This window comes from Ranitomeya variabilis, chromosome 8 (assembly GCF_051348905.1).
Source record: "Ranitomeya variabilis isolate aRanVar5 chromosome 8, aRanVar5.hap1, whole genome shotgun sequence".
NCBI classification, from domain to species: Eukaryota; Metazoa; Chordata; class Amphibia; order Anura; family Dendrobatidae; genus Ranitomeya; species Ranitomeya variabilis.
In genome coordinates, this window is record NC_135239.1 from 188,849,621 (window position 1) to 188,877,585 (window position 27,965).

The 27,965-nt window shown below is 45.3% G+C and overlaps 1 protein-coding gene across 1 annotated transcript; it reads left to right on the forward strand.

Annotated features, from left to right (window-relative positions):
- Window positions 1-27,556, forward strand: LOC143788847 (uncharacterized). Its single transcript, XM_077278759.1, has 3 exons — window positions 1-1,245; window positions 1,340-2,617; window positions 27,489-27,556. The coding sequence occupies exons 1-3, from the start codon at window positions 348-350 to the stop codon at window positions 27,554-27,556; spliced, it is 2,244 nt and encodes a 747-aa protein (XP_077134874.1). The 5' UTR covers window positions 1-347.
- The last annotated feature ends 409 nt before the right edge of the window (window positions 27,557-27,965 follow it).

The window sequence follows — 27,965 nt, forward strand, 5'->3', positions numbered from 1 at the left end:
TCGGGCCGGTGTGTGTAAGATGGCTTCACCGGCCGACGATGCGCACTTGCCCGCAGTGCAACAGCGTTCTCCTAGCAAGGAGAGAAGCGCTAGGAGCAGCACAAAGAGTGGTGGTCGACCTCCAGAGAAGGGTTCTACCACCAAACGAAATCCGCCTCCAGAACCGGTACCTGTCAGCTTCACTGGGTGAGTTTTTGAAAGAGTCTCTTCCTATATGCTGATATATGTTCCTCCTGTATCTTTCCTAGACTAAGAAAAGGACACACAAATCCAAGCACAAGGAATGTGCTTTATGTACGCAGCCCCTCCCGGATGATTATGTTAAAAAACTGTGTTCGGAGTGTATCATGCAAACCTTACGGCAGGAAAACATAATGACTCCATCAGATGTCAGAGCTATGATCCGGGAAGAAATGCAGGGGTTGGCGCAGACTAGTACCACCAGTACCCGTCAGCTTAGTAGGTCCAAATCTCCGGTCAGTTCACAGTCAGAGGACGTATGTATATCCTCAGGCGAAGCGGAATCCCAGCCGAGCTCATCCGAGACTGAAGGGGGACTTTGTCTTCCCAACAGCAGTGTGGACAATTTAATAAAATCTGTCAGAAGCACGATGGGGTGCTCAGATGAGAAAGAAAGTAAATCGGCTCAGGACATCATGTTCGCGGGGTTAGGACAGAGGAAACGTAGGTCCTTCCCCGTCATAAAAACTATTAAAGAAATAGTAAAAAAAGAGTGGGATAAGCAAAATAGAGGTTTTCTACCATCAGCCTCTAAAAGACGCTATCCCTTCAGCGACGAGGAGCTAAATACCTGGTCGAAGGTGCCAAAGGTGGATGCCGCTGTAGCCTCCACAACCAAACAGTCGGTCTTACCGGTGGAGGATTCAGGAGTCCTGACAGACCCGCTGGACCGTAAAGCGGAAGCTTTACTAAAAAGGTCGTGGGAAGCCAACACGGGGGCATTCAGGCCCGCCATATCTAGCACCTGCACTGCAAGGTCACTACTAGTGTGGATGGAGCAACTGGAGGAACAGATTAGAGGTAGAACTTCGAGAGAGTCAATCCTGCCGAAATTCCCTCTAATCAAAGAAGCAGTAGCATTCCTGGCTGATGCCTCTGTGGATTCGCTACGCCTAGCAGCCAGGTCAGCCGGCCTAGTGAACACAGCCCGGCGAGCACTCTGGCTAAAGAACTGGAAAGGGGACGCACAGGCCAAAGCAAAACTTTGTGCGATCCCCTGCCAGGGTGAGTTTCTTTTCGGAAAAGCACTGGATGAGCTCCTGAGTAAAGCAGGAGAAAGGAAAAAAGGCTTCCCTAACCAGTATCTTCCATCCTACAGGAGAGCCTTCAAAAGACGTCCCTATACCAGGAACAAGCCGTTTGAACAAAGGGAGCGATGGGAGTCGAAGGACCCGAAGCAAAAAGGTGCCTTTTTTAGCGGGTCCCATAACCCGAAACGCAAATACCGCTAACCAGGAGGTAGGCGGCAGATTAAAATTCTTCCTCCCCAGATGGGAACAAATAACATCCAGCCAGTGGATTCTGGACATTGTACAATACGGCCTAAAATTGGATTTTGACCGAATCCCTTGGGATTCCTTTATAGTAACATCTCCAAAAGGTCAAGACCAACAAAGGGCTCTGGAATCAGAGATCCTATCTCTTCTGTCTAAAAAAGTCCTGATAGAAGTTCCCCAGGATCAAGAAGGGAAGGGGTTCTATTCCCCTTTATTCTTGATCAATAAGCCTGATGGTTCATTTAGAACCATCATAAACCTCAAGAGATTAAACGCCTTCCTGCGTAATCATACCTTCAAAATGGAATCCATTAGTTCAACCATAAAACTCTTGTTTCCTAGGTGTGTCATGGCCGGAATAGACTTAAAGGATGCCTATTATCATCTTCCCATACATGCCGAACATCAAAAGTATCTAAGGGTAGCAGTCATCCTGGAAGGACAGGTTCGTCACTTTCAGTATGTTGCAATGCCATTTGGGCTTTCTATGGCTCCCCGCATCTTCACTAAGGTGATATTAGAAGTGATGGCTCATCTACGTCAACGAGATACCTTGATAATACCCTACCTAGATGACTTTCTAGTGGTGGGAAACTCTATGCTCCAGTGTAAAACCCGTCTATCTAATACGATCTCGTCCCTACAGGAGTTAGGTTGGATCGTCAACTTCGAAAAATCCCGGCTGAATCCAGAAACCGTCCAGACATTTCTAGGAATCCAGCTAGACTCCGTAAGTCAGAGATGCTTCCTCCCCCAGGCAAAGAAACTGACTATACAATCAAGGGTATCAGACGCAATACGCAACCCCTACATGACACTAAGGAAGGGCATGTCTTTGCTGGGGTCATTATCATCATGTATCCCTGCTGTACCATGGGCACAATTTCATACTCGTCAATTACAGTATGAGGTATTGTCGGCTCAGGGAAAAGACGGACATCTAGAAAGCAGAATAACTCTTTCCAAAGATGTCTTAGAATCACTATCCTGGTGGCTAGACATGGACCACCTCTCAGAGGGTGTGCCATGGATAATAGACCCATCTAAAATAATTACCACCGACGCCAGCCCTATTGGGTGGGGAGCACATATGAAAGACAGTCTGGCCCAAGATACATGGGACCAGGCAGAATTGTCATGTTCCTCCAATTGGAAGGAGTTAAAAGCGGTAGAATATGCCTTAAATCACTTTCTTCCGCAGATTCAAGGAGCAAATGTAAGAATTTACTCGGACAATTCCACCACAAGTGGCATATGTGAACCGTCAGGGTGGTACAAGATCAGGAAGTCTAATGACCATAGCTGCAGACATCTTCCAGCTGGCAGAGACTCATCTAACATCCCTAACAGCCCTGCACATCAGAGGTGTAGAGAACATCAGGGCAGACTACCTCAGCCGAAACGAGTTACGTCAAGGGGAATGGACCTTAAACAGATCCATATTCAGTATGATAACAGAATCATGGGGGATACCACAAATCGACCTATTTGCCACAAGAGACAACCGGCAAGTAAGAAGGTTCGCTTCCCTGAACGCCATGGATCACCCAGATATGTTGGACTCTCTCCACCATCCTTGGAGGTTCCAGCTGGCATACGCCTTTCCTCCGATGTCTCTGATTCCACTAGTGATCAGAAAAATCAGGAAGGAACAAGCAAGAGTGATCCTCATTGCACCATTCTGGCCGAAAAGACCATGGTTCTCTTGTCTCCAGACCATGTGCCTATGCAATCCATGGATTCTCCCATCAGACAAGAAACTGCTGTCCCAAGGCCCCTTTTTCCACCCGCAAGTGAAAGGTCTTCACTTGACGGCGTGGAATTTGAGAGGCAACTACTAAGATCAAGAGGGTTCTCAGCAGAACTAGTAAACACCCTCTTATTGAGCAGGAAAAGATCTACCACCCTGATATATAGTAGGGTATGGAATAAATTCTTAGACTTTTACACGGTACCGTTCACTAAGCAAGTTCCAGTCACACCTATTCTAGAGTTCTTGCAAAAAGGCCGAGAGTTGGGGTTATCTGTAAACACCTTAAGAGTTCAGGTCTCGGCATTAGGAGCCCTATATGGATGCAATATAGCAGCTAATAGGTGGATCTCCAGATTCATAAAATCTTGTGAACGTAGTAAACCGGTCCATATTCCCCGTCTACCTCCGTGGGATTTAAATCTAGTGCTAGAGGCCTTAACCAGCTCCCCATTTGAGCCACTAGATTCAATACCTTTAAAAATCCTGACATATAAAGTAGCCCTCTTGGTAGCCCTAACCTCAGCTAGACGGGTTAGCGACATCCAGGCCCTATCAGTAGACCCACCCTTCTTACTGATATTCCATGATCGGATAGTCCTAAAACCAGACCCCTCATACCTCCCTAAGGTAGCGTCCACCTACCACAGGTCCCAAGAGATATTTCTCCCTTCCTTTTTTGATTCACCTGTAACTCCAGAACAGCATAAATTCCACACCTTAGATGTCAGAAGAGCCATCCTGACCTATATAGAAAGGTGTCAGACATGGAGGGAGAGTAGGGCTCTGTTTATCTCCTTTCAGGGCCACAAGAAAGGACATGGGGTCACGAGAGCTACCATATCTCGATGGATCAGAGATGCTATCTGCTTGGCCTATACGTCAAAAGGCGAGATTCCTCCAGCGGGTATTAAAGCGCACTCAACACGAGCCATGGCTTCCTCCTGGGGGGAACAAGCGGATGTACCGATCCATTTAATATGTAAGGCCGCAACTTGGTCTACACCTTCTACCTTTTACAACCATTATAGACTTGATCTATCTGCATCTTCTGATCTGACCTTTGGTAGAGCTGTTCTTAATACAGTAATCCCACCCAAATAATGAATCTCTGAAAATCTCTCATGTGGGGTGCTGTCGTGGCGAAGGGTAAAAAGCCGGATTACTCACCGGTAATGCTCTTTTAATGAGTCCACGACAGCACCCATTTACTACCCTCCCTAAATTATGCACAGCTCTTCCTTTTAAATTCACAAATAATGGTTGTATAGAGTTTAAGATATTTTGCTGAATAAGAATTAATACTAAAGCTTTTGCGGTTCCCTTTTTGTACTCTGTAAACTAAACTGAGGAGGAGAGGGGACCGCCTCCTTTTATTCTGTAGGTTTCCTGTTCCTATGGGGCGGATCCCTCTCTCTCATGTGGGGTGCTGTCGTGGACTCATTAAAAGAGCATTACCGGTGAGTAATCCGGCTTTTTTTGTCCATGTGATTTCTACGGTGAAGCACCACTGAAGTTAGTTACAGATGGCATTTGTTCCCTTTAGGACTGCTGAAGTTAATAGCACTTAGGACTCGTGCCATTCAGCTTCACTCAATCATTTACTTATTATTCTTTATAATGCTTTTCTTATATAGCACCATCATGTTCATCAGCACTTTACACACATTATCAATAGTGATGAGCGAGTATACTCGTTGCTCGGGTTTGCCCGCGCACGCTCGGGTGATCGAGTATTTGTTAGTGCTCGGAGATTTCGTTTTTGTTGACGCAGCTGCATGATTTATGGCTGCTAGACAGCCTGAGTACATGTGGGGGTTGCCCGGTTGCTAGGGAATTCTCACATGTATTCAAGCTGTCTAGCAGTCGCAAATCATGCAGCTGCGGCAACTAAAACTAAATCTCCGAGCACTAACAAATATTCGGAGACCACCAGAGCGTGTTCGGAAAAACCCGAGCAACCAGTATACTCGCTCAACACTAATTATCAATACTGCCACCAATGGGACTAACAATCTGGATTCCGTATCAGTATGTCTTTTGAGTTTGGGAGGAAATCCATACAAACACATGGAGAACATAAAAACTTGCAAATGTCGTCCTGGTTGGGATTTGAACCCAGTAACCCAGCGCTGCAAAGCAACAATGATAACCACTGAGCCACCGTGCTTCCTTACATTTGTGGCGGTGTTCTTGTTAGAGCTCAAAATGAAAAGTGCTGTCTATGACTGTAATATTGATGGCCTAACATCGGCCTAGTGATTAAGAAAAGCTATGGAAAGATGATCACATGGACCAGCTAGCGTCTCCGTTATCAATGAAGAGGAGGTGACGCAACATTTTCTTTGTAGTAATCAGCAGGGGTGCAGAGATTGAACTCCCATCAATGAAAAATTCAAGGCACTTCTTAAGGATACAGCATCAATATGTCCTGTAAACACCTAATGTAAAGATTTTACCCATTTTCGGTAACAATTATCTTTAATGCTATTTTTAACACGGTTAACAAGTACAGAAATAAACGAAAACAGATCATAAAGCAATTACTTTGTGGGCCTATTTTAGTTCACCATGTTGATATTCTGCACTCTTTAAATGTGTGTGTTACGGAAGAATTAGTTAACGATTTTTGCTGTAGACTAGAGCGTATTTTTTTCTTCTATTTCTGTTCCACCAGATGGCAGTACATTACTAGCAATAGTGGCATGATTGTCATTCACTTTTCTTCTAGCAATTGAGGGTGTATTATATTCATGATTTTAAGAATATTTGTAAGACTGCTAACATTGTTAGGCTGGAGTCACACTACGGTGTAACATGGCCAAGTGCTGTGTGATAAAACTCTGTCCAGTTATGCTATGGGGCAGCTCAGATCTGCGATTATTTTCTCATTCCGATTCTACAGGAGAGAACAATCGCAGCAAGCGGTGATTGGCAGCGAGACTCTGCTCACTCGCACGCATACAAGTCTATGGGTGCGAGTTAAACATCGCACTGCACTCTATCACCCGAGTGCAGTGCAATATACGCCGGCAGCTAGAGGAGATGGAGAAATTACTTTCTCCCGTCTCTTCCGCAGCTGTCCCCCGATCCTGTCATGCAAGATGATCGGAACACAGTGGCATGAGGCTATGTGTACTTGTTCCGGATTTTTCGTGTTTTTTTCATGTTTTTTCGGCCGTTTTCTGCGGAAAAAACACATAAGCGTCCCATCATTTTTAATGCATTCTGCAATTTTTGTGCACATGATGCATTTTTTTCCGTGAAAAAAACGTAGCATGTTCATTAATTTTGCAGATTTTTTGCCACTATTTAAAGGGCCACTGTCACCCCCCCCCAGGCGTTATAAACTAAAAGAGCCACCTTGTGCAGCAGTAATGCTGCAGTCTAACAAGGTGGCTCTTTTAGTTTTTGATTAAGTTATTACCGCAATAAAACGTTTTAAAAATTGGCCAAACGTACCAGCGATTGTACCGGGAGGCGGTCCGAAGCGTCCTCTATGAATCTTCAAACTGCCGTCACTCTTCTCTTCAGGGCCGATGGTACCCGCCCCCTTCGCGTTGTTGCTTCAAATCCGGCGCCTGCGCTGTGCGTGCCTGCCTGGGGCCTGCGCAGTCTTCTTTGGCCGTCATCACTCACACGCAGGGTGCCTGACTGCGTCTGTGCGGGCAGTGCGGCCGCCCTCTTACTGAATCCCCGCCCCGCACTGTGTTATTCATTATGCACACTGCGGGGCTGGCATTCCTGGGCATGCGCACTGCACTGCGCTGTTCAGGCCCTCCCCCAGCTCGGACGTTCTCCCTTGTCTGACGTTCCCCCTGCTCCCCCGCCTTCCGGCATTATTTTCGGCTGCCAGATTCCAAAATCTGGTGAGGATTAGTGTATATGGCGGCAAGCTGCTGTGTGCTTTGTCTCTCTCTATGTGTTTGTATGTTTTAATGCAAATGCATATTTACACCAGCAGCAATGAAAATTTGGTACTTGTGTGGGTGGCAATAAATTACAAAGCACTGATGATCAATACTGTTTTTTGGGGGAGCATTATAGGTTTACATTGCGTTCGGGCAATACGTTTTGCGAATATAGCTAGCGTATTGCACCAGCGCAATGTCTTTAGCGGGATTGCTTTTGCAGATCCCGCTATCGCAGATCCACAATCTGCGCTAGCGAGGAACGGAGCTGGGACGCTGAAAGCAGCATCTGAGGTCCGACTGAAAATAACGGCACATCGCAAGGGCGTGCCTAAAAAATGGCATGCGCTAGCGATGCGATCCAGATCCTAAACACATTGCCGTCAATGGGTGCGCTAACGGACCCGTTGCATGGCGTAACTTGCGACAATCACGCCATGCAGCGTACTCCTTTAGCGTTAACCCATTAACGCTTAGTGAACCTATTCGTAACGCACTGAACATCACTAAAGGAGGAGGGGTCTGCATTATACCACATCAAAGAACAATAAACGTTGAGGGGTGACCATTATTACACCGTACTGCAGATCAATGCACGGTCAGGGGTCTGCATTATTATACCGCACTGATCATCAATAAACGGTGAGGGGGGATCATTATTCCGCACTATAGATCTATAAACGGTCATGGTGGAGCATTGAGTGGAGCACTTAAATACGTGGCACTGAAATACGTGGCACTGAAATACGTGGCACGTGGCAATGAAATACGTGGTACGTGGCACTGAAATACGTGGCACTGAAATACGTTGCACATGGCACTGAAATACGTGGTACGTGGCACTGAAATACGTGGCACTGAAATACGTGACACGTGGCACTGAAATACGTGGCACTGAAATACGTGGCACTGAAATACGTGGCACTGAAATACGTGGCACTGAAATACGTGGCACTGACGTGGCACTCAGTGCAACGTATTTCAGTGCCACGTATTTCAGTGCCACGTGTCACGTATTTCAGTGCCACGTGTCACGTATTTCAGTGCCACGTATTTCAGTGCCACGTGCCACGTATTTCAGTGCCACGTATTTCAGTGCCACGTGTCACGTATTTCAGTGCCACGTGTCACGTATTTCAGTGCCACGTATTTAAGTGCTCCACTCAATGCTCCACCATGACCGTTTATAGATCTATAGTGCGGAATAATGATCCCCCCTCACCGTTTATTGATGATCAGTGCGGTATAATAATGCAGACCCCTGACCGTGCATTGATCTGCAGTACGGTGTAATAATGGTCACCCCTCAACGTTTATTGTTCTTTGATGTGGTATAATGCAGACCCCTCCTCCTTTAGTGATGTTCAGTGCGTTACGAATAGGTTCACTAAGCGTTAATGGGTTAACGCTAAAGGAGTACGCTGCATGGCGTGATTGTCGCAAGTTACGCCATGCAACGGGTCCGTTAGCGCACCCATTGATGGCAATGTGTTTAGGATCTGGATCGCATCGCTAGCGCATGCCATTTTTTAGGCACGCCCTTGCGATGTGCCGTTATTTTCAGTCGGACCTCAGATGCTGCTTTCAGCGTCCCAGCTCCGTTCCTCGCTAGCGCAGATTGTGGATCTGCAATAGCGGGATCGGCAAAAGCAATCCCGCTAAAGACATTGCGCTGGTGCAATACGCTAGCTATATTCGCAAAACGTATTGCCCGAACGCAATGTAAACCTATAATGCTCCCCCAAAAAACAGTATTGATCATCAGTGCTTTGTAATTTATGGCCACCCACACAAGTACCAAATTTTCATTGCTGCTGGTGTAAATATGCATTTGCATTAAAACATACAAACACATAGAGAGAGACAAAGCACACAGCAGCTTGCCGCCATATACACTAATCCTCACCAGATTTTGGAATCTGGCAGCCGAAAATAATGCCGGAAGGCGGGGGAGCAGGGGGAACGTCAGACAAGGGAGAACGTCCGAGCTGGGGGAGGGCCTGAACAGCGCAGTGCAGTGCGCATGCCCAGGAATGCCAGCCCCGCAGTGTGCATAATGAATAACACAGTGCGGGGCGGGGATTCAGTAACAGGGCGGCCGCACTGCCCGCACAGACGCAGTCAGGCACCCTGCGTGTGAGTGATGACGGCCAAAGAAGACTGCGCAGGCCCCAGGCAGGCACGCACAGCGCAGGCGCCGGATTTGAAGCAACAACGCGAAGGGGGCGGGTACCATCGGCCCTGAAGAGAAGAGTGACGGCAGTTTGAAGATTCATAGAGGACGCTTCGGACCGCCTCCCGGTACAATCGCTGGTACGTTTGGCCAATTTTTTAAACGTTTTATTGCGGTAATAACTTAATCAAAAACTAAAAGAGCCACCTTGTTAGACTGCAGCATTACTGCTGCACAAGGTGGCTCCTTTAGTTTATAACGCCTGGGGGGGGGGGTGACAGTGGCCCTTTAATGCATTGGGAAGCTCCGAAAAAAACGCATGTGGATTTCTTGCAGAAAATGTCCGGTTTTGTTCAGGAAATTTCTGCAAGAAATCCTGACGTGTGCACATAGCCTGACACTCTGCTCCCGCTCGCAGCAGAGCTGGAGCCACATTAGCATATCACATCTGATGTTATAGCTAGTGTGACTCTGGCCTTAGATAAGCTATCTGAAGAGGTGTCCAAACATAAAAGTTACTTGATGAGACTGGTGTACTTACTTTCCAAATCAGAATAATTGTGTAATCTTTGATGAAGGTTTTCTCACCTGATATTAAAATGCTGATGAAGAGGCAATTTGCATATTAAATTTCCCAGATTGACATTGCACGGCGAATAAGCCTCCTTATAGCGGCATGCCAGGGGATGGTTTGTCGCTCTCCCCTCAGAAACATTACCTCTTAGACCTCAGTCCAGAACCTCTCACCTAGCCAAATCAGTTCTCATACTTCGCACTGATGAGGAGCAATACCCCTAAACAGTGGCTGCAAATTGAGATTCTTTTTTGGCTTTTATCTTAAGCAATATTGCAAGGGTCGATAATGACTTGTAGGATCGCTGCTTCCAACAGGTGGAGCTATAGAGTTCAAGTCCTCTTCCTCTCTGAAGAGGCAATTTGCATCTTCACATCACGATTATACGGGCTTTCTGACATGCATTTTATAAAAAACTAGACTGTGGCCCGATTCTAACGCATCGGGTATTCTAGAATATGCATGTCCCCGTAGTATATGGACAATGATGATTCCAGAATTCGCAGCAGACTGTGCCCGTCGCTGATTGGTCGAGGCAACCTTTATGACATCGTCGCCATGGCAACCATTATGACATCTACGTCGATACTGTGCACGTCGCTGATTGGTCGAGGCGAATTCGCGGCAGACTGTGCCCGTCGCTGATTGGTTGAGGCAACCTTTATGACATCATCGTCGCCATGCTGTGCCCGTCGCTGATTGGTCGAGGCCTGGTGGCCTCGACCACTCAGACGCGGGATTTCCAGGACAGACAGACAGACAGAAAAACCCTTAGACAAATATATATATATATATATATATATATATATATATACCAGCCTCATCCAGTCTAAAAGATCTATTCACTAATGTGTATTTTGGAATGTGAAATCTAGTAACAGACTCGCTTTAATAAGTTGAAGAAAAGTTAAACTGGTAAAGAGTTGGACTGTAGCACAGAGCTAAAACCTTGTTAAGGGTATGTTCACATTGGGCGTTTTTGCTACTTTTTTATGCTAATTTTCTGCTGCTTTTTACAGTACCAGCAAAGTCTATGAGATTTCAGAAATCTCATGCTCACACAGTGTTCTTTTTGTCATCAGGATTTTGTGCTTTGCTGCGTTTTTTGACATACAGCATCCCTCGTCGACGGAGAGGTGAGGGATATTGTTTTTTGTTTTAATTCTCTTGCAGGGGACAATGGCATCACAGGAATAGGCGATGCTGTAAGTATGGTTTAATTAAGATTTATTAAAGGAGTCTGTGTCATTCTTTAAATTAAAGAACTTTATTCTGGGTGTGTATGTCTTTTTATACAATACTAGCTAAAGAGCCCGGCGTTACCCAGGCATAGTAACTAACTGTGGTTAGTTATAACAAATTATAATGATTATCCTCCATCCCACAGTCCCGTGCCCATATACCCATCATACATAATCTCCATCCCATAGTCCCATGCTCAAATACCCATCATACATATCCTCCATCCCATAGTCCCTTGTCCATATACCCATCACATATCCTCCATCCCATAGTCCCATGCCCATATACCCATCATCCATATCTTCCATCCCATAGTCCTGTGCCCATTATGACATCATCTTCGCCATGGCAACCATTCTGACATCATCGTCGCCATGGCAACCTATTATGACATCATCGTCACCATGGCAACCATTATGACATCACCATCACCATTGCAACCTATTAGGACATCACCATCGCTATGACAACCATTATGACATCATCTTCGCCATGGCAATCTTTATTATATAATCACCATGGCAACCATTATACATCACCGTCACCATTGCAACCTATTATGACATCATCGCCAAGACAATCAGTATGACATTATCTTCGCCATGGCAATCTTTATGATATCATTGCCATGGCAACCATTATGACATCGTCGATAAACACACACACACATACACTCGTGTTTTTATATATATATATATATATATACTGTGTATATGTGTATATATATAGATAGATGACTATGGGGTTACTGTAGTAATGGGGGCATCTTATAGACGCCTCTCCATTACTAACCTCTGGGCTTGATGTCATCTGACAATAGAAAGGTGACATCAACACCCCAACTATCACCCCACTTGCCACCACTACAGGGCAAGTGGGAAGAGCCAGGCTAAGTGCCAGAATTGACTCATCTTATAGATGCGCCTTTTTTGGGGTGCCTAAAAGCTGATGTTTTTAGCCTGGGGAAAGCAATATCCATGGCACCTTCCTAGGCTATTAATATCAGCCCACATCTGTCTGCATAGCTTTTGCTGGTTATAGGGGGACCCTATGTCATTTTTTTGGAGGGTCCCCCATTTTAATAACCAGTAAAGGCTAAGTATACAGCTATGAGCTGATATTAATAGCCTGGGAATCTCCATGGGTATTACACCCTTCCCAGGCTATAAACATTGGCCCCCATCCGTCGGGTTCCCCTCTGTTGGTTAAGAAAATTATGCTGGAGCCCACATTTTTTTTCAAAAAAGTCATCTTGTAATAATTAAACACATGTACAGGCTGGGTTCACACTTGCTAGTGCAGTGCTAGAAACTCACGCCTCAATACCCAGCACTGCTGCCGGCACTCGGGACCGGAGCTTTCAGCTACATAGAAATACATGCAGCTCCACACTCCGGTCCCAAGTGCTGGCGGCAGTGTTGGGTATTGAGGGGAGAGACTCGCGTGAGTTTCTCACATTGCACTCGCAAGTGTGACCCTGGCCTAAGCTGCACACACACTGCACTAATTATAGATGTCACTGATATCTATATATCTTATCTATTTTATGTGTATATACTGTATGTAATCCATCTATTCTATCCTATCGGGTCCTGCCGTTATTTTACTGTAAGCAGCTGCTGAATTGCAAGCTTTTCAAAGGATCTAGAGGTATGGTTCTACAGGAAGTATTTTTTTTCTCTGGGGGCATTCAACTTTATTAGCATGCACAAAGAGACACAAGTTAGCCCCAAAAACGCATGAAAAAAATGCACCAAAACCGCATGAAAAGAGCACCAAAACATGCGTTTTTGCTGCAGCTTCTTTCCTGCGAAGAAATCAGGTTTCGCTGCAGAAAACAAAAGCACCCAGTGTGAACTTACCCTGAGCGTCTCCGCAAGATAAATAAGACATTCTGCGGTCTATAAAGATGCGCCGCATGTGCGTATACGCAGGTCTGCCTCCTGCATATTTGAACATATAGTGAAGATGGGATTTCATAAAATCCCCTCCACTATGCTGTAACATCTGGCCGCTGCAGATTGGACGCTGCGACTGTACGCAGCGTCCAATCCGCAGCGTTTCCGTACGGTGGAAACATACCCTAACTGACTCCCATTAACCCCTTCCCGACATTTTCAGTATACAGTACAGACCAAAAGTTTGGACACACCTTCTCATTTAAAGATTTTTCTGTATTTTCATGACTAGGAAAATTGTATATTCACACTGAAGGCATCAAAACTAAGAATTAACACATGTGGAATTATATACTTAACAAAAAAGTGTGAAACAACTGAAATTATGTCATATATTCTAGGTTCTTCAAAGTAGCCACCTTTTGCTTTGATGACTGTTTTGCACACTCTTGGCATTCTCTTGATGAGCTTCAAGAGGTAGTCACCGGGAATGGTCTTCCAACAATCTTGAAGGAGTTTCCAGAGATGCTTAGCACTTGTTGGCCCTTTTGCCTTCACTCTGCGGTCCAGCTCACCCCAAACCATCTCGATTGGGTTCAGGTCTGGTGACTGTGGAGGCCAGGTCATCTGGCATAGCATCCCATCACTCTCCTTCTTGGTCAAATAGCCCTTACACAGCCTGGAGGTGTTTGGGGTCATTGTCCTGTTGAAAAATAAATGATGGTCCAGCTAAACGCAAACCGGATGGAATAGCATGCCGCTGCAAGATGCTGTGGTAGCCATGCTGGTTCAGTATGCCTTCAATTTTGAATAAATCCCCAACAGTGTCACCAGCAAAGCACCATCACACCTCCTCCATGCTTCACGGTTGGAACCAGGCATGTAGAGTCCATCCGTTCACCTTTTCTGCGTCGCAAAAAGACACGGTGGTTGGATCCAAAGATCTCAAATTTGGACTCATGAGACCAAAGCACAGATTTTCACTGGTCTAATGTCCATTCCTTGTGTTTTTTTTAGCCCAAACAAGTCTATTCTGCTTGTTGCCTGTCCTTAGCAGTGGTTTTCTAGCAGCTATTTTACCATGAAGGCCTGCTGCACAAAGTCTCCTCATAACAGTTGTTGTAGAGATGTGTCTGCTGCTAGAACTCTGTGTGGCATTGACCTGGTCTCTAATCTGGGCTGCTGTTAACCTGCGATTTGTGAGGCTGGTGACTCAGATAAACTTATCCTCAGAAGCAGAGGTGACTCTTGGTCTTACTTTCCTGGGGCGATCCTCATGTGAGCCAGTTTCTTTGTAGCGCTTGATGGTTTTTGCCACTGCACGTGGGGACACTTTCAAAGTTTTCCAAATTTTTCAGACTGACTGACCTTCATCTCTTAAAGTAATGATGGCCACTCGTTTTTCTTTACTTAACTGCTTTTTTCTTGCCATAATACAAATTCTAACAGTCTATTCAGTAGGACTATCAGCTGTGTATCCACCAGATTTCTGCACAACGCAACTGATGGTCCCAACACCATTTATAAGGCAAGAAATCCCACTTGTTAAACCTGACAGGGCACACCTGTGAAGTGAAAACCATTCCCGGTGACTACTTCTTGAAGCTCATCAAGAGAATGCCAAGAGTGTGCAAAGCAGTCATCAAAGCAAAAGGTGGCTACTTTGAAGAACCTAGAATATAAGACATAATTTCTGTTGTTTCACACTTTTTTGTTAAGATCCGTATATACTCGAGTTTAAGCCGAGATTTTCAGCCCATTGTTTTGGGTTGAAAGTCCCCCTCTCGGCTTATACTCGAGTCATACCCAGGGGTCAACAGGGGAGGGGGAGCGGGGGCTGACTAATTATACTCACCTACTCCTGGTGCGGTCCCTGCAGGTCCCTGCTTACCCAGCGCCGCAGCTTCTTCCTGTACTGAACGGTCACATGGTACCGCTCATTACAGTAATGAATATGCGGCTCCACCTCCCATAGGGGTGGAGCCGCATATTAATTACTCTAATGAGCGGTAACGGTGACAGCTCAATACAGGAAGAAGCTGCGGCATCGGGGAAGCAGGCACTGCACCGCGCCAGGAGCAGGTGAGTATAACGGGGAGTGTAGCGCTGCATGATATTCACCTGCTCCTCGTTCCGGCTCCGCTCTGTCTTCAGCGTCTTTTGCAGTGACACTCAGGTCAGAGGGCACGGTGACGTGGTTAGTGCGCGCCCTCTGCCTGAACGTCAGTGCAGAAGATGGAGCAGCGCCGAAACGAAGTCAGGTGAATATTGAAAGTGCCGGGGGCCTGAGCGACGGAGAGGTGAGTATGTGATTTTTTTTTTTATCGTAGCAACAGCAAATGGGGAAAGTGTCTGTATGGAGCATCTTATGGGGCCTGTTGTGAATTCTGCTCTTGGGCTCCCTCCGGTGGTTGTAAGTGGTAGCGCTGCTGTCTCTGAATCTCAGCATTTATCAGGTGTGTTCACTTTTTGCAATTCTGACTGGGCTATTTAGTCTTGCCTGACCCTTTAGCCAGTGCCAGTTGTCCATTGTTCCTGGAGGATTCACATCTCTGCCTGGTCTCTCCTGCTTTGCTGTTCATTTCAACAAAGATAAGTTATGGCCTTGATTTTTTTTTTGTTGTCCACATGCTGTGGCCTTATTGTTCAGTTCTTTTCCATGTTTTTGTCTTGTCCAGCTTGGTCTGTATAAGGATTTGTTTAGCCAAGCTGGTATCTCTGGAGATGCAGATATACCCTCCATATCTTTAGTTAGCTGTGGAGATTTTTTATTTTCTGTGGTGGATATTTTCTAGTGTTTTAATACTGACCGCATAGTACTCTGTCCTATCATTTCTATTTAGCTAGAGGTGGCCTCCTTTGCTAAATTCTGATTTCAGTCTGTGTATGTTTTTTCCCTCTCCTCTCAGTCAATATTTGTGGGGGGCTGTCTATCCTTTGGGGATTTTCTCTGAGGCAAGATAGTTTTCCCTTTTCTATCTTTAGGGGTAATTAGTCCTCTGGCTGTATCGAGATGTCTAGGGAGTGATAGGTACATTCCACGGCTACTTCTAGTTGCGGTGTTAAGTTCAGGGTCTGCGGTCAGTACAGGTACCACCTTCTCCAGAGTACGTCTCATGCTGCTCTTAGGCCACCAGATCACAACAGTACAACTGGCCAACAATGAGTTAACCGCATCTCAGAAGAAGGGAAGGAAAGTGCTGAGCCATTTTTTTTTCTGTAGTCTGTTGTGTTTTTTTTTTTCCTTCCCTCTTTACCTCTGGGTGGCTCAGGAGTTCGGCGCTGGTATGGATGTTCAGGGATTGGCTTCTCGTGTGGATCAACTTGCTGCTAGAGTACAGGGTATTTCCGATTATATCGTTCAGACTCCGGTTTTAGAGCCTAGAATTCCAACTCCTGATTTGTTTTTTGGGGACAGGTCCAAATTTTTGAGCTTTAAAAATAACTGTAAACAGTTTTTTGCTCTGAAACCCCGTTCCTCTGGTGATCCCATCCAGCAGGCTAAAATTGTTATATCTCTGCTGCGTGGTGACCCCCAGGATTGGGCATTTGCCCTGGAACCTGGGAATCCGGCGTTGCTTGATGTAGACACCTTTTTTCAGGCGCTTGGGTTATTGTATGATGAACCTAATTCAGTGGATCATGCTGAGAAGACCTTGTTGGCCCTGTGTCAGGGTCAAGAAGCGGCAGAATCATATTGCCAGAAATTTAGATAATGGTCTGTACTGACTAAATGGAATGAGAATGCCTTGGCTGCAATTTTCAGAAAGGGTCTTTCTGAATCCTTTAAAGATGTTATGGTGGGGTTCCCCACGCCTGCTGGTCTGAGTGATTCTATGTCTCTGGCCATTCAGATTGATCAGCGCTTGCGCGAGCGCAGAGTTGTGCACACTATGGCATTGTCTTCCGAGCGGAGTCCTGAGCCTATGCAGTGTGATAGGATTGTGTCTAGAGCTGAACGACAAGGATTCAGACGTCAGAATAGGTTGTGTTTTTACTGCGGCGATTCTGCTCATGTTATTTCTGATTGCCCTAAGCGTACCAAGAGAATCGCTAGTTCTGTTACCATCAGTACTGTACAACCTAAATTTCTGTTATCTGTGACCCTGATCTGCTCATTATCGTCATTTTCTGTCATGGCATTTGTGGATTCAGGCGCCGCTCTAAACTTAATGGACTTAGAATTTGCCAGACGTTGTGGTTTCCCCTTGCAGCCTTTGCAGAGTCCTATTCCTTTGAGGGGCATTGATGCTACACCGTTGGATAAAAATAAACCTGTTTTGAACACAGCTGACCATGTGCATGGCGCCAGCCCATCAGGAAGATTGTCGTTTTCTGGTGTTGCATAATTTGCATGATGCTATTGTGCTGGGTTTCCCATGGTTACAGGTGCATAATCCGGTATTAGATTGGAAATCTATGTCTGTGACTAGTTGGGGTTGTCAGGGGGTTCATGGTGACGTTCCTTTGATGTCAATTGCCTCCTCCCCCTCTTCTGAAATTCCTGAGTTTTTGTCAGATTTCCAGGAAGTATTCAATGAGCCCAAGTCCAGTTCCCTTCCACCGCATAGGGACTGTGATTGTGCTATTGACTTGATTCCAGGCTGTAAGTTCCCTAAGGGCCGACTTTTCAACCTGTCTGTGCCAGAACATACCGCCATGCGGAGCTATGTTAAGGAGTCCTTGGAGAAGGGGCATATTCGGCCATCTTCTTCACCATTGGGAGCAGGTTTTTTTTTTGTTGCCAAAAAAGATGGCTCCTTGAGACCCTGTATTGATTATCGCCTCTTGAATAAGATCACGGTCAAATTCCAATACCCTTTGCCTTTGCTTTCTGATCTGTTTGCTAGGATTAAGGGGGCTAGTTGGCTTACTAAGATTGACCTTCGAGGGGCATATAATCTTGTTCGTATTAAGCAGGGTGACGAATGGAAAACTGCGTTTAATACGCCCGAAGGCCATTTTGAATACCTTGTGATGCCATTCGGACTCTCTAATGCTCCATCTGTGTTTCAGTCCTTCATGCATGATATATTTCGGAATTATCTTGATAAATTCATGATTGTATATTTGGATGATATTTTGATTTTTTCAGATGATTGGGAGTCTCATATGAAACAAGTCAGGATGGTATTTCAGATCCTTCGTGATAATGCCTTGTTTGTGAAGGGGTCTAAGTGCCTCTTTGGAGTACAGAAGATTTCTTTTTTGGGCTTCATTTTTTCTCCCTCATCTATAGAAATGGATCCGGTTATGGTTCAGGCCATTCATGATTGGATCCAGCCCACATCCATGAAGAGCCTTCAGAAATTTTTGGGCTTTGCTAATTTTTATCGCCGTTTCATTGCCAACTTCTCCAGTGTGGTTAAACCCCTGACCGATTTGACGAAGAAAGGCGCTGATGTGACGAATTGGTCCTCTGCGGCTGTTTCTGCCTTTCAGGAGCTTAAACGCCGATTTACTTCTGCCCCTGTGTTACGTCAGCCGGATGTTTCTCTTCCTTTTCAGGTTGAGGTTGAGGTTGACGCTTCTGAGATTGGGGCAGGGGCCGTTTTGTCTCAGAGGAATTCTGATGGTTCCTTGATAAAACCGTGTGCCTTCTTTTCTCGAAAGTTTTCGCCTGCGGAACGCAATTATGATATCGGCAATCGTGAGTTGTTGGCTATGAAGTGGGCATTTGAAGAGTGGCGACATTGGCTTGAGGGGGCCAAGCACCGTATTGTGGTCTTGACCGATCATAACAATCTGATTTACCTCGAGTCTGCCAAACGGCTGAATCCTAGACCGGCCCGATGGTCCCTGTTTTTCTCCCGTTTTGATTTTGTGGTCTCGTATCTTCCGGGTTCTAAGAATGTTAAGGCTGATGCCCTCTCTAGGAGCTTTTTGCCTGATTCTCCTGGGGTCCTTGAGCCGGTCGGTATTCTGAAGGAAGGGGTGATTCTTTCTGCCATCTCCCCTGATTTACGACGGATTCTTCAGGAATTTCAGGCTGATAAACCTGACCGCTGTCCAGTGGGGAAACGGTTTGTTCCTGACAGATGGACTAGTAAAGTGATTTCGGAGATTCATTGTTCTGTGTTGGCTGGTCATCCTGGGATTTTTGGTACCAGAGATTTGGTTGGTAGGTCCTTTTGGTGGCCTTCTTTGTCACGGGATGTGCGTTCTTTTGTGCAGTCCTGTGTGACTTGTGCGCGGGCCAAGCCTTGCTGTTCCCGTGCTAGTGGGTTGCTTTTGCCTTTGCCGGTCCCTGAGAGGCCTTGGACGCATATTTCTATGGATTTTATTTCGGATCTTCCGGTTTCCCAGAGGATGTCAGTTATCTGGGTGGTTTGTGACCGGTTTTCTAAGATGGTTCATTTGGTACCTTTGCCTAAGTTGCCTTCCTCTTCTGATTTGGTTCCGTAGTATTTTCAGCATGTGGTTCGTTTGCATGGCATTCCGGAGAATATTGTGTCCGATAGAGGTTCCCAGTTTGTTTCTAGGTTTTGGCGGGCCTTTTGTGCTAGGCTGGGCATTGATTTGTCTTTTTCTTCCGCATTTCATCCTCAGACAAATGGCCAGACCGAGCGAACTAATCAGACTTTGGAAACTTATTTGAGATGCTTTGTGTCTGCTGATCAGGATGATTGGGTGGCTTTCTTGCCATTGGCCGAGTTTGCCCTTAATAATCGGGCTAGTTCTGCTACCTTGGTTTCACCCTTCTTTTGTAACTCTGGTTTTCATCCTCGTTTTTCTTCGGGGCAGGTTCAGCCTTCTGATTGTCCTGGGGTGGACTCTGTGGTTGACAGGTTGCAGCAAATTTGGGCTCATGTTGTTGACAATTTGGTGTTGTCTCAGGAGGGGGCTCAGCGTTTTGCTAACCGTCATCGGTGTGTTGGTTCCCGGCTTCGGGTTGGGGATTTGGACTGTTTGTCTTCCCGTCATGTTCCTATGAAGGTTTCTTCCCCTAAGTTTAAGCCTCGGTTTATTGGCCCTTATAGGATTTCTGAGATTATCAATCCAGTGTCTTTTCGTTTGGTCCTTCCAGCCTCTTTTTCCATCCATAATGTTTTTCATAGATCTTTGTTGCGGAAATATGTGGTGCCCGTTGTTCCCTCTGTTGATCCTCCTGCCCCGGTGTTGATTGATGGGGAGTTGGAGTATGTGGTTGAGAAGATTTTGGATTCTCGTTTTTCGAGGCGGAAGCTTCAGTATCTTGTCAAATGGAAGGGTTATGGCCAGGAGGATAATTCTTGGGTTGTTGCCTCCGATGTTCATGCTGAGGATTTGGTTCGTGCCTTTCATTTGGCTCGTCCGGATCGGCCTGGGGGCTCTGGTGAGGGTTCGGTGACCCCTCCTCAAGGGGGGGTACTGTTGTGAATTCTGCTCTTGGGCTCCCTCCGGTGGTTGTAAGTGGTAGCGCTGCTGTCTCTGAATCTCAGCATTTATCAGGTGTGTTCACTTTTTGCAATTCTGACTGGGCTATTTAGTCTTGCCTGACCCTTTAGCCAGTGCCAGTTGTCCATTGTTCCTGGAGGATTCACATCTCTGCCTGGTCTCTCCTGCTTTGCTGTTCATTTCAACAAAGATAAGTTATGGCCTTGATTTTGTTTTGTTGTCCACATGCTGTGGCCTTATTGTTCAGTTCTTTTCCATGTTTTTGTCTTGTCCAGCTTGGTCTGTATAAGGATTTGTTTAGCCAAGCTAGTATCTCTGGAGATGCAGATATACCCTCCATATCTTTAGTTAGCTGTGGAGATTTTGTATTTTCTGTGGTGGATATTTTCTAGTGTTTTAATACTGACCGCATAGTACTCTGTCCTATCCTTTCTATTTAGGTATAGGTGGCCTCCTTTGCTGAATTCTCATTTCAGTCTGTGTATGTTTTTTCCCTCTCCTCTCACAGTCAATATTTGTGGGGGGCTGTCTATCCTTTGGGGATTTTCTCTGAGGCAAGATAGTTTTCCCTTTTCTATCTTTAGGGGTAATTAGTCCTCCGGCTGTGTCGAGATGTCTAGGGAGTGATAGGTACATTCCACGGCTACTTCTAGTTGCTGTGTTAAGTTCAGGGTCTGCGGTCAGTACAGGTACCACCTTCTCGAGAGTACGTCTCATGCTGCTCTTAGGCCACCAGATCGTAACAGGGGCCATAATCAATGTTTGTGCAGCACTATATGGCGCAAATATCTTTATGGAGCATCTTATGGGGCCATAATTAACGTTTGTTGAGCATTATATGGGGCAAGTGTCTGTATGGAGCATCTTATAGTTCCATAATCAACATTTGTGCAGCATTATATTGGGCAAATGTGTCTATGGAGCATCTTATGGGGCCATTATTAACCTTTATGCAGGATTATATGGGGCATATTTTAATATGGAGCATCTTATGGGGCCATCATAAACTTTATGGAGCATTATATGGGGCTCCTGATTCAATATGGATATTCAAAAACACTTAACCTACTGATGTCTCAATTAATTTTACTTTTATTGGTATCTAGTTTTACTTTTTACATTTACCGGTAGCTGCTGCATTTTCCACCCTAGGCTTATACTCGAGTCATTAAGTTTTCTCAGTTTTTTGTGGCAAAATTAGGGGGGTCGGCTTATACTCGAGTATATACGGTACCTTGTTCTATGCATGGGGCATGCAATTTTGTCTCGCTCCCGCTGTCCGGTGCCCGCCACTGCAGCCGCGCCGTTCGCAGGAGTTAATCACAGCCTCGGAGCTGTGTGCCGATCTCTGCCCATGAGCCCTACGCCAATAACAGCGCAGGAACCATGGGCCAGCTGACGTCATCCATAGCCTCTGATTGTTCCTGGGCTGTGATTGGCCCAGGGCTCCTGCGCTCTGATTGGCCCAGGGCTCCTGCACCACCAAAGCACTGAAAGCAGCTCCGCGGAGGAAACCAGTAAGTGAAAGTGTGTTTGTGTGTGTGTGTGTGTCTGTGTAAGGGGGGTGTGTGTGTGCGTATGGTACACACATGGGAGGCTGCAGTGGGATACCGGGATGATGGGAGGCTGCAGTGGGATGATGGGAGGCTGCAATGCTGTACTGTAGAATGATGGGGGCTGTAATGGAATGATGGGGGTGCTGTATTGGGGACTGTAGAAAAAAAAACAACAACAATGGGGGCACCACGCTCAGTGGGACTCAACCCAGGCCTATGGAGACTGGAAGAAATGTATAAAGAGAAAAAAGGATAGGCCTGAAAAACGGGAGTCACCACTGTAATAATATATAATGAAAATGAATATATAATGAAAATAAACAGCTTTATTACACACTGATACAAAAGACAGAACATTTAAAACCATTAAAAACAAGGGGATGACACATATCCCTAAAACAACAAAGCCTGTAATAAGGCCTATGCACCGCACCCTAACATGAAGGTGAATATACACATGCCCAGTATGATAAATCAATTACCCTAAAGATGATACAATAGCAAAAAATAACAAAAAAATCATGAAACTCCCTGGTCAGTGTAACGGCCCCTAAGCAAAAAGACAAAAGAGGGGGTGTGCCCCTAATGCAGGATATATCCGTACCCAGTGGTAATCTTGGATCTGCAGAAGAATAATGGTACACACAACATTAAGCGTAGTGGCTAAAATAACCACCAAAGTTGCTGTGCACAAACAGAGATGTCATACCCACCAAGGGAGAGACGCCCGATGGTCCGGAACAGACGGGCAGAAAAAAGCCATAAAAGTAATGATGGAGGCAAGGGCATGTGTATCCTATGAGAAGGGGGGTGCGGGCAGCAGACACCCAACGCGTGTCGCCACGCTGAAGTGGCTTCGTCACTTCACCCTGACGAAGCCACTTCAGCGTGGCGACACGCGTTGGGTGTCTGCTGCCCGCACCCCCCTTCTCATAGGATACACATGCCCTTGCCTCCATCATTACTTTTATGGCTTTTTTCTGCCCGTCTGTTCCAGACCATCGGGCGTCTCTCCCTTGGTGGGTATGACATCTGTTTGTGCACAGCAACTTTGGTGGTTATTTTAGCCACTACACTTAATGTTGTGTGTACCATTATTCTTCTGCAGATCCAAGATTACCACTGGGTACGGATATATCCTGCATTAGGGGCACACCCCCTCTTTTGTCTTTTTGCTTAGGGGCCGTTACACTGACCAGGGAGTTTCATGATTTTTTTGTTATTTTTTGCTATTGTATCATCTTTAGGGTAATTGATTTATCATACTGGGCATGTGTATATTCACCTTCATGTTAGGGTGCGGTCCATAGGCCTTATTACAGGCTTTGTTGTTTTAGGGATATGTGTCATCCCCTTGTTTTTAATGGTTTTAAATGTTCTGTCTTTTGTATCAGTGTGTAATAAAGCTGTTTATTTTCATTATATATTCATTTTCATTATATATTATTACAGTGGTGACTCCCGTTTTTCAGGCCTATCCTTTTTTCTCTTTATGTATTGGGGACTGTAAAGGGATGATGAGGGCTGCAATGGGATGATGGGAATATTTGGGGCTGCAAAATGACACACACACCCCCCCCCCCCGGAAATAAGACATAGGGCAACTTTCAGAGCAAAAATTAATATAAGACGGTGTCTTATTTTCGGGGAAACGGTATATACTACATGGCTGTGCTATATACTACGTAGCTGTGCTACATACTACGTGCCTGTGCTATATACTACGTGGCTGTGCTATATACTACGTGGCTGTGCTATATACTACGTGGCTGTGCTATATACTACATGACTGTTATATACTATGTGGCTGTACTATATCCCGAACCCCGACATTTTGCGACCAATAAGCGACAGACGCAGTCCAGCTGCAAATTGATGCGGGATTTAAACCGGCCGGCCGCGACCAATAAGCGATATTGGCGCGAGATTTAAACACCACTTCAGTGATTGGTCGCTGCTGGCCGTGAGCTACCAATCAATGATATTGGCGCGGTATTTAAACACCGCTTCGGTCATTGGTCGTGCACGGCCGGCCACGACCAATCAGTGACAGGCGCAGTCCAGCCGCAAATTGGCACCAGACTTGAAACACGTTTCGCTGATCGGCCAGCCGGGCGCCACTAATCAGCGATATTGGTGCGGAATTTAACCCCCACTCACAGCGTGACGTACATACATACATATTCTAGAATACCCGATGCGTTAGAATCGGGCCACCATCTAGTATATATATATATATGTGTGTGTGTGTGTATATACCGTATATATAAATATATATTTTGAGATGCAGTGACCCCTGTTACAGCTAGAGGGCGCTGTATGCGCTCCTCGGGATATGCATGGAGGCGTATCTGTGATTATGATGGTGAAACAGTGACCGGCAGGTTTGTAAATGGCTGGTATGTGCAGAGGGAGTCTGCGCTGTAAGCCTGAAGTAAGGTTGTTCTGGGACCTGTAGTCCCACAAGTGTTTGTGTTTGTATAGCTTAAAAAGGGAGGCTTGCAGGGTTAGTTGCTGGGTGGGTCTGGCTAACCACACACACCACCCATCTATGGGAGTACAACTACATAATGTGACCATGGTGTGGTCACATGGTCTGTGATGGAGAGTGTAGGTCCTAGACAGCTTGTGTGTTGGAAGGTCCTGTGTGGAACGGATCCCTGAATAGCGCACTGAGAGGCCGTGGATCTGAAGACTTGTGTGTTGGGGGATCCTGGGAGTAGGATTCGATCCCTGAATAGCACACTGAGAGGCCTGTGTGTTGGATGGTCCCAAGTGGGGCGGACATCCTGAACAGCACACACACAGTGGCCTGTGTGTTGGATGTTCTCAGGTGGGGACGGACATCCTGAAGAGCGCACGGAAAGGCCATGCATGCAGAGTCTGTGATGGCACTGCACTGGGGGAGCTACAGCCCATCTGAGGATCTGGATGTTAGGTGGCCTAGTGTGCAAGGCATTGCCTGGGACGGTGATCCCAGTTCGGCAGCTTCCCTGGGAACAACGACTGACAAGGAGTCAGCGTGTGGAGCAGGAGCTCCAGGAAGGTAACCCAGAGTATGGGGAACTGTGTGCACTGACAGGGTCAGTTAATGAACTGTGCGGTCACCCATGGTAACTGGACGGAGTAAGGTCCGGCATGTTTAGAGACTGCAACTTAATGTCATCTGTTGGTGCCTATTGTGTTCTACGAAGTATATAATTAACTGCATAACCCGGTTTATGACTGCATAATAAACCGCATGGACTATTTAATAGAGAAAATCGTGCTGGTGTCACTGAATTCTGTTGCTAAGCGAGTGTGCCCCAACACATGCAGTAAGCGCTATCTTACTATATATATACACACACACACACATGTGCTTCTCAGAAAATTATATTAGCAAAAAGTTAATTTATTTCAGTTCATCAATACAAAAAGAGAGCCTCATATATTATATAGAGCCATTACAGAGTGATCTGTTTCAAGTGTTTATTTCTGTTAATGTTGATGATTATGGCTTACAGCCAATGAAAACACAAAAGTCATTATCTCAGTAAATGAGAATACTTTATAACACCAGCTTGAAAAATGATTTTAAAATCTGAAATGTTGGGCTACTGAAATGTATGTTCAGTATGCGCACTCAATTCCTGGTCGGGCTCATTTAGCATCAATTACAGCATCAATATGGTGTAGCATGGAGGCGATTAGCCTGTGGCACTGCTGATGTGTTATGGAAGCCCAGGTTTCTTTGATAGCAGCCTTCAGCTCATCTGCATTGTTGGATCTGCTGTCTCTCATCTTCCTATTGATAATACCCCTTAGATTCTCTATGGGGTTAAGGTCAGGTGAGTTTGCTGGCCAATCAAGCACAGTGATACTGTTGCTTTTATACTAGGTATTGGTACTTTTGGCAGTGTGGACAGGTGCCAAGTCCTGCTGGAGAATGAAATTTCCATTTCCAAAAAGCTTGTCGGCAGAGGGAAGCATGAAGTGCTCTAAAATTTCCTGGTAGACGGCTGTGCTGACTTTGGTCTTGATAAAACAGTGTACCTACACCAGCAGATGACATGGCTCCCCAAACCATCACTGATTGTGGAAACTTCACACTAGACCTTGGAAATCAAGGTCACAGAGTCTAGAGGAAGTGTGGAGAGGCCACAATCCAAGCTGCTTGAGTAGCTGCCAACCTGCAGATGTTACAGCATAGTGGATGGGATTTCAAGAAATCCCATGCCCACTATGCGTCCACAGACACCCGCGACTCATCCTCGGAGACAGACATGTGGCACGTCTATCCAAACTGCAGCATGTCAATTTCAATTGTGATATTTTATTTTATTTTTCTTCCAGAAATTTCAATAGAAAAAAATGTACCGTATTTACTAGTATGTGTTAATGGACTTGGACTGTCCAAATAACTGATGTGCATTATACCTAACAGTGATATTTGCATTAAAAGAAACTAGATTCCTTTGTACAAATGTTAGTTAGGACCTTAATTAGGGTTAAAATGCCCCAACTTTATCTTCATATTTATTTTCTCATAATACTAAAGATGGATTAGAACATTTTGTATCCTTCTACCAATTCTTACCTTTCCTATCTATGTTTATATTCTTACGCCAACAACCAGAAACGCCCTTCCTTACTTTGCTTAGGCTCTTAGGCTTTTCCTTCAGAAATGCATTTACGGTACTTTCTAATCTTTGATTATTTGAAAGTGTAACCCTGTCAATGCCGCTGAAGTCTGTGGACCATAGCCAAAAATATTTCCTCAGTCACCAGTGTTGTTGATAACTAGCGGTACTCCTGAAATCTAAATATATAGATGAGTCATTCCAGACGAAATCTACTTAGTGCCAGAGACTCTACAAGTATTCTAGAGAAATCACAAAATAAACAAGAAAGGACCTGAGTTACAGAAACCATAACATACATGCACTGAAAAGATAAACACACAGAAGTAGATGTTATTGTAAGGATCAGTTCATGACAGTATACAGCATCCACCTGAAAAGTGTTGTTTTAAGGCAGTTTTTCATTTTCTTTAAGCCAAAAACAGGATTGGATCCAAAAACTAGGAACAGTACATGTCTTTTCTGTGCTCAGTCTTGCCATCGTGTGTGATCTGTGACATGGAACAACCATAACCTTACCTAGGAAAGTTTGGCTGTTCCTCACCAGGTTTAAAGCCTCCCACACACCTGTTTCACTTAATGACTGTTTCAACCTACATATGCAAATGATCATTATCACCTGTTTCGTATAATTAGTCAGTTATACACCTGACTATAATCCTACAAAATCCCTGACTTTGTGCAAGTGTAACTGGAAGAATTGATGGTATTTTGAAGGCAAAAGACGGTCACACCAAATATTGATTTGGATTAAGGCCTCATTAAGTAGTCCGCAAGTCTCTGATCAGTTCTATCCATGGTTTTCATGTATATAACACATATCCATTAAAATCTATAGTGCTATTCACATGTCTGTGTTTTTTTGCAGACCGCTTGTCCGCAGAAAAATCAAGATATCCGTTTTTGATCAAAGTCATGGGTCAAAATGGCACATAAAAATGTATAGGTCTGTGAAACTCACGAATAGAACAAATATGGCATCCGTGTACAATATGTGATCGGGCCATAGTTTTTTTTATTTCTAAACTGAACAATCATCGCTAAAATGATGGTAAAAACTGAAACACTGACTACAAATTGATTAACAACGGTCCATGTTTATACGTACGAGAAAAATCATTGACGTCGGAATGTCTTAGATTTCTCTTTTGTTCATTCGCTTTGCATGTAAAGGGGTGGACCGGCACCTAAAATATATTTTCGTCCTGATCCTGGGTGATGGACGCTGTGGGAGAGGTGAGTAAAGCGCCAGCACTCTGCTTCTATCTCCACCAACTTAGCTTCTAATTGAAAGATGTCATCAGGGGTCTGAGATAAAAGAGAAGTTGATTCATTTGAGGGCAGT

What these genes read in the sequence shown, in the direction of transcription:
- LOC143788847 (XM_077278759.1), top strand. Translation starts at nt 348, where the DNA reads ATGCAAACCTTACGGCAGGAAAACATAATGACTCCATCAGATGTCAGA. An exon ending in TTGTGCGATCCCCTGCCAGG is followed by an intron (nt 1,246 to 1,339) that starts GTGAGTTTCTTT and finishes TCCATCCTACAG; the next exon opens with GAGAGCCTTCAAAAGACGTC. An exon ending in GGGAGCACATATGAAAGACA is followed by an intron (nt 2,618 to 27,488) that starts GTCTGGCCCAAG and finishes GTTTTTTTGCAG; the next exon opens with ACCGCTTGTCCGCAGAAAAA.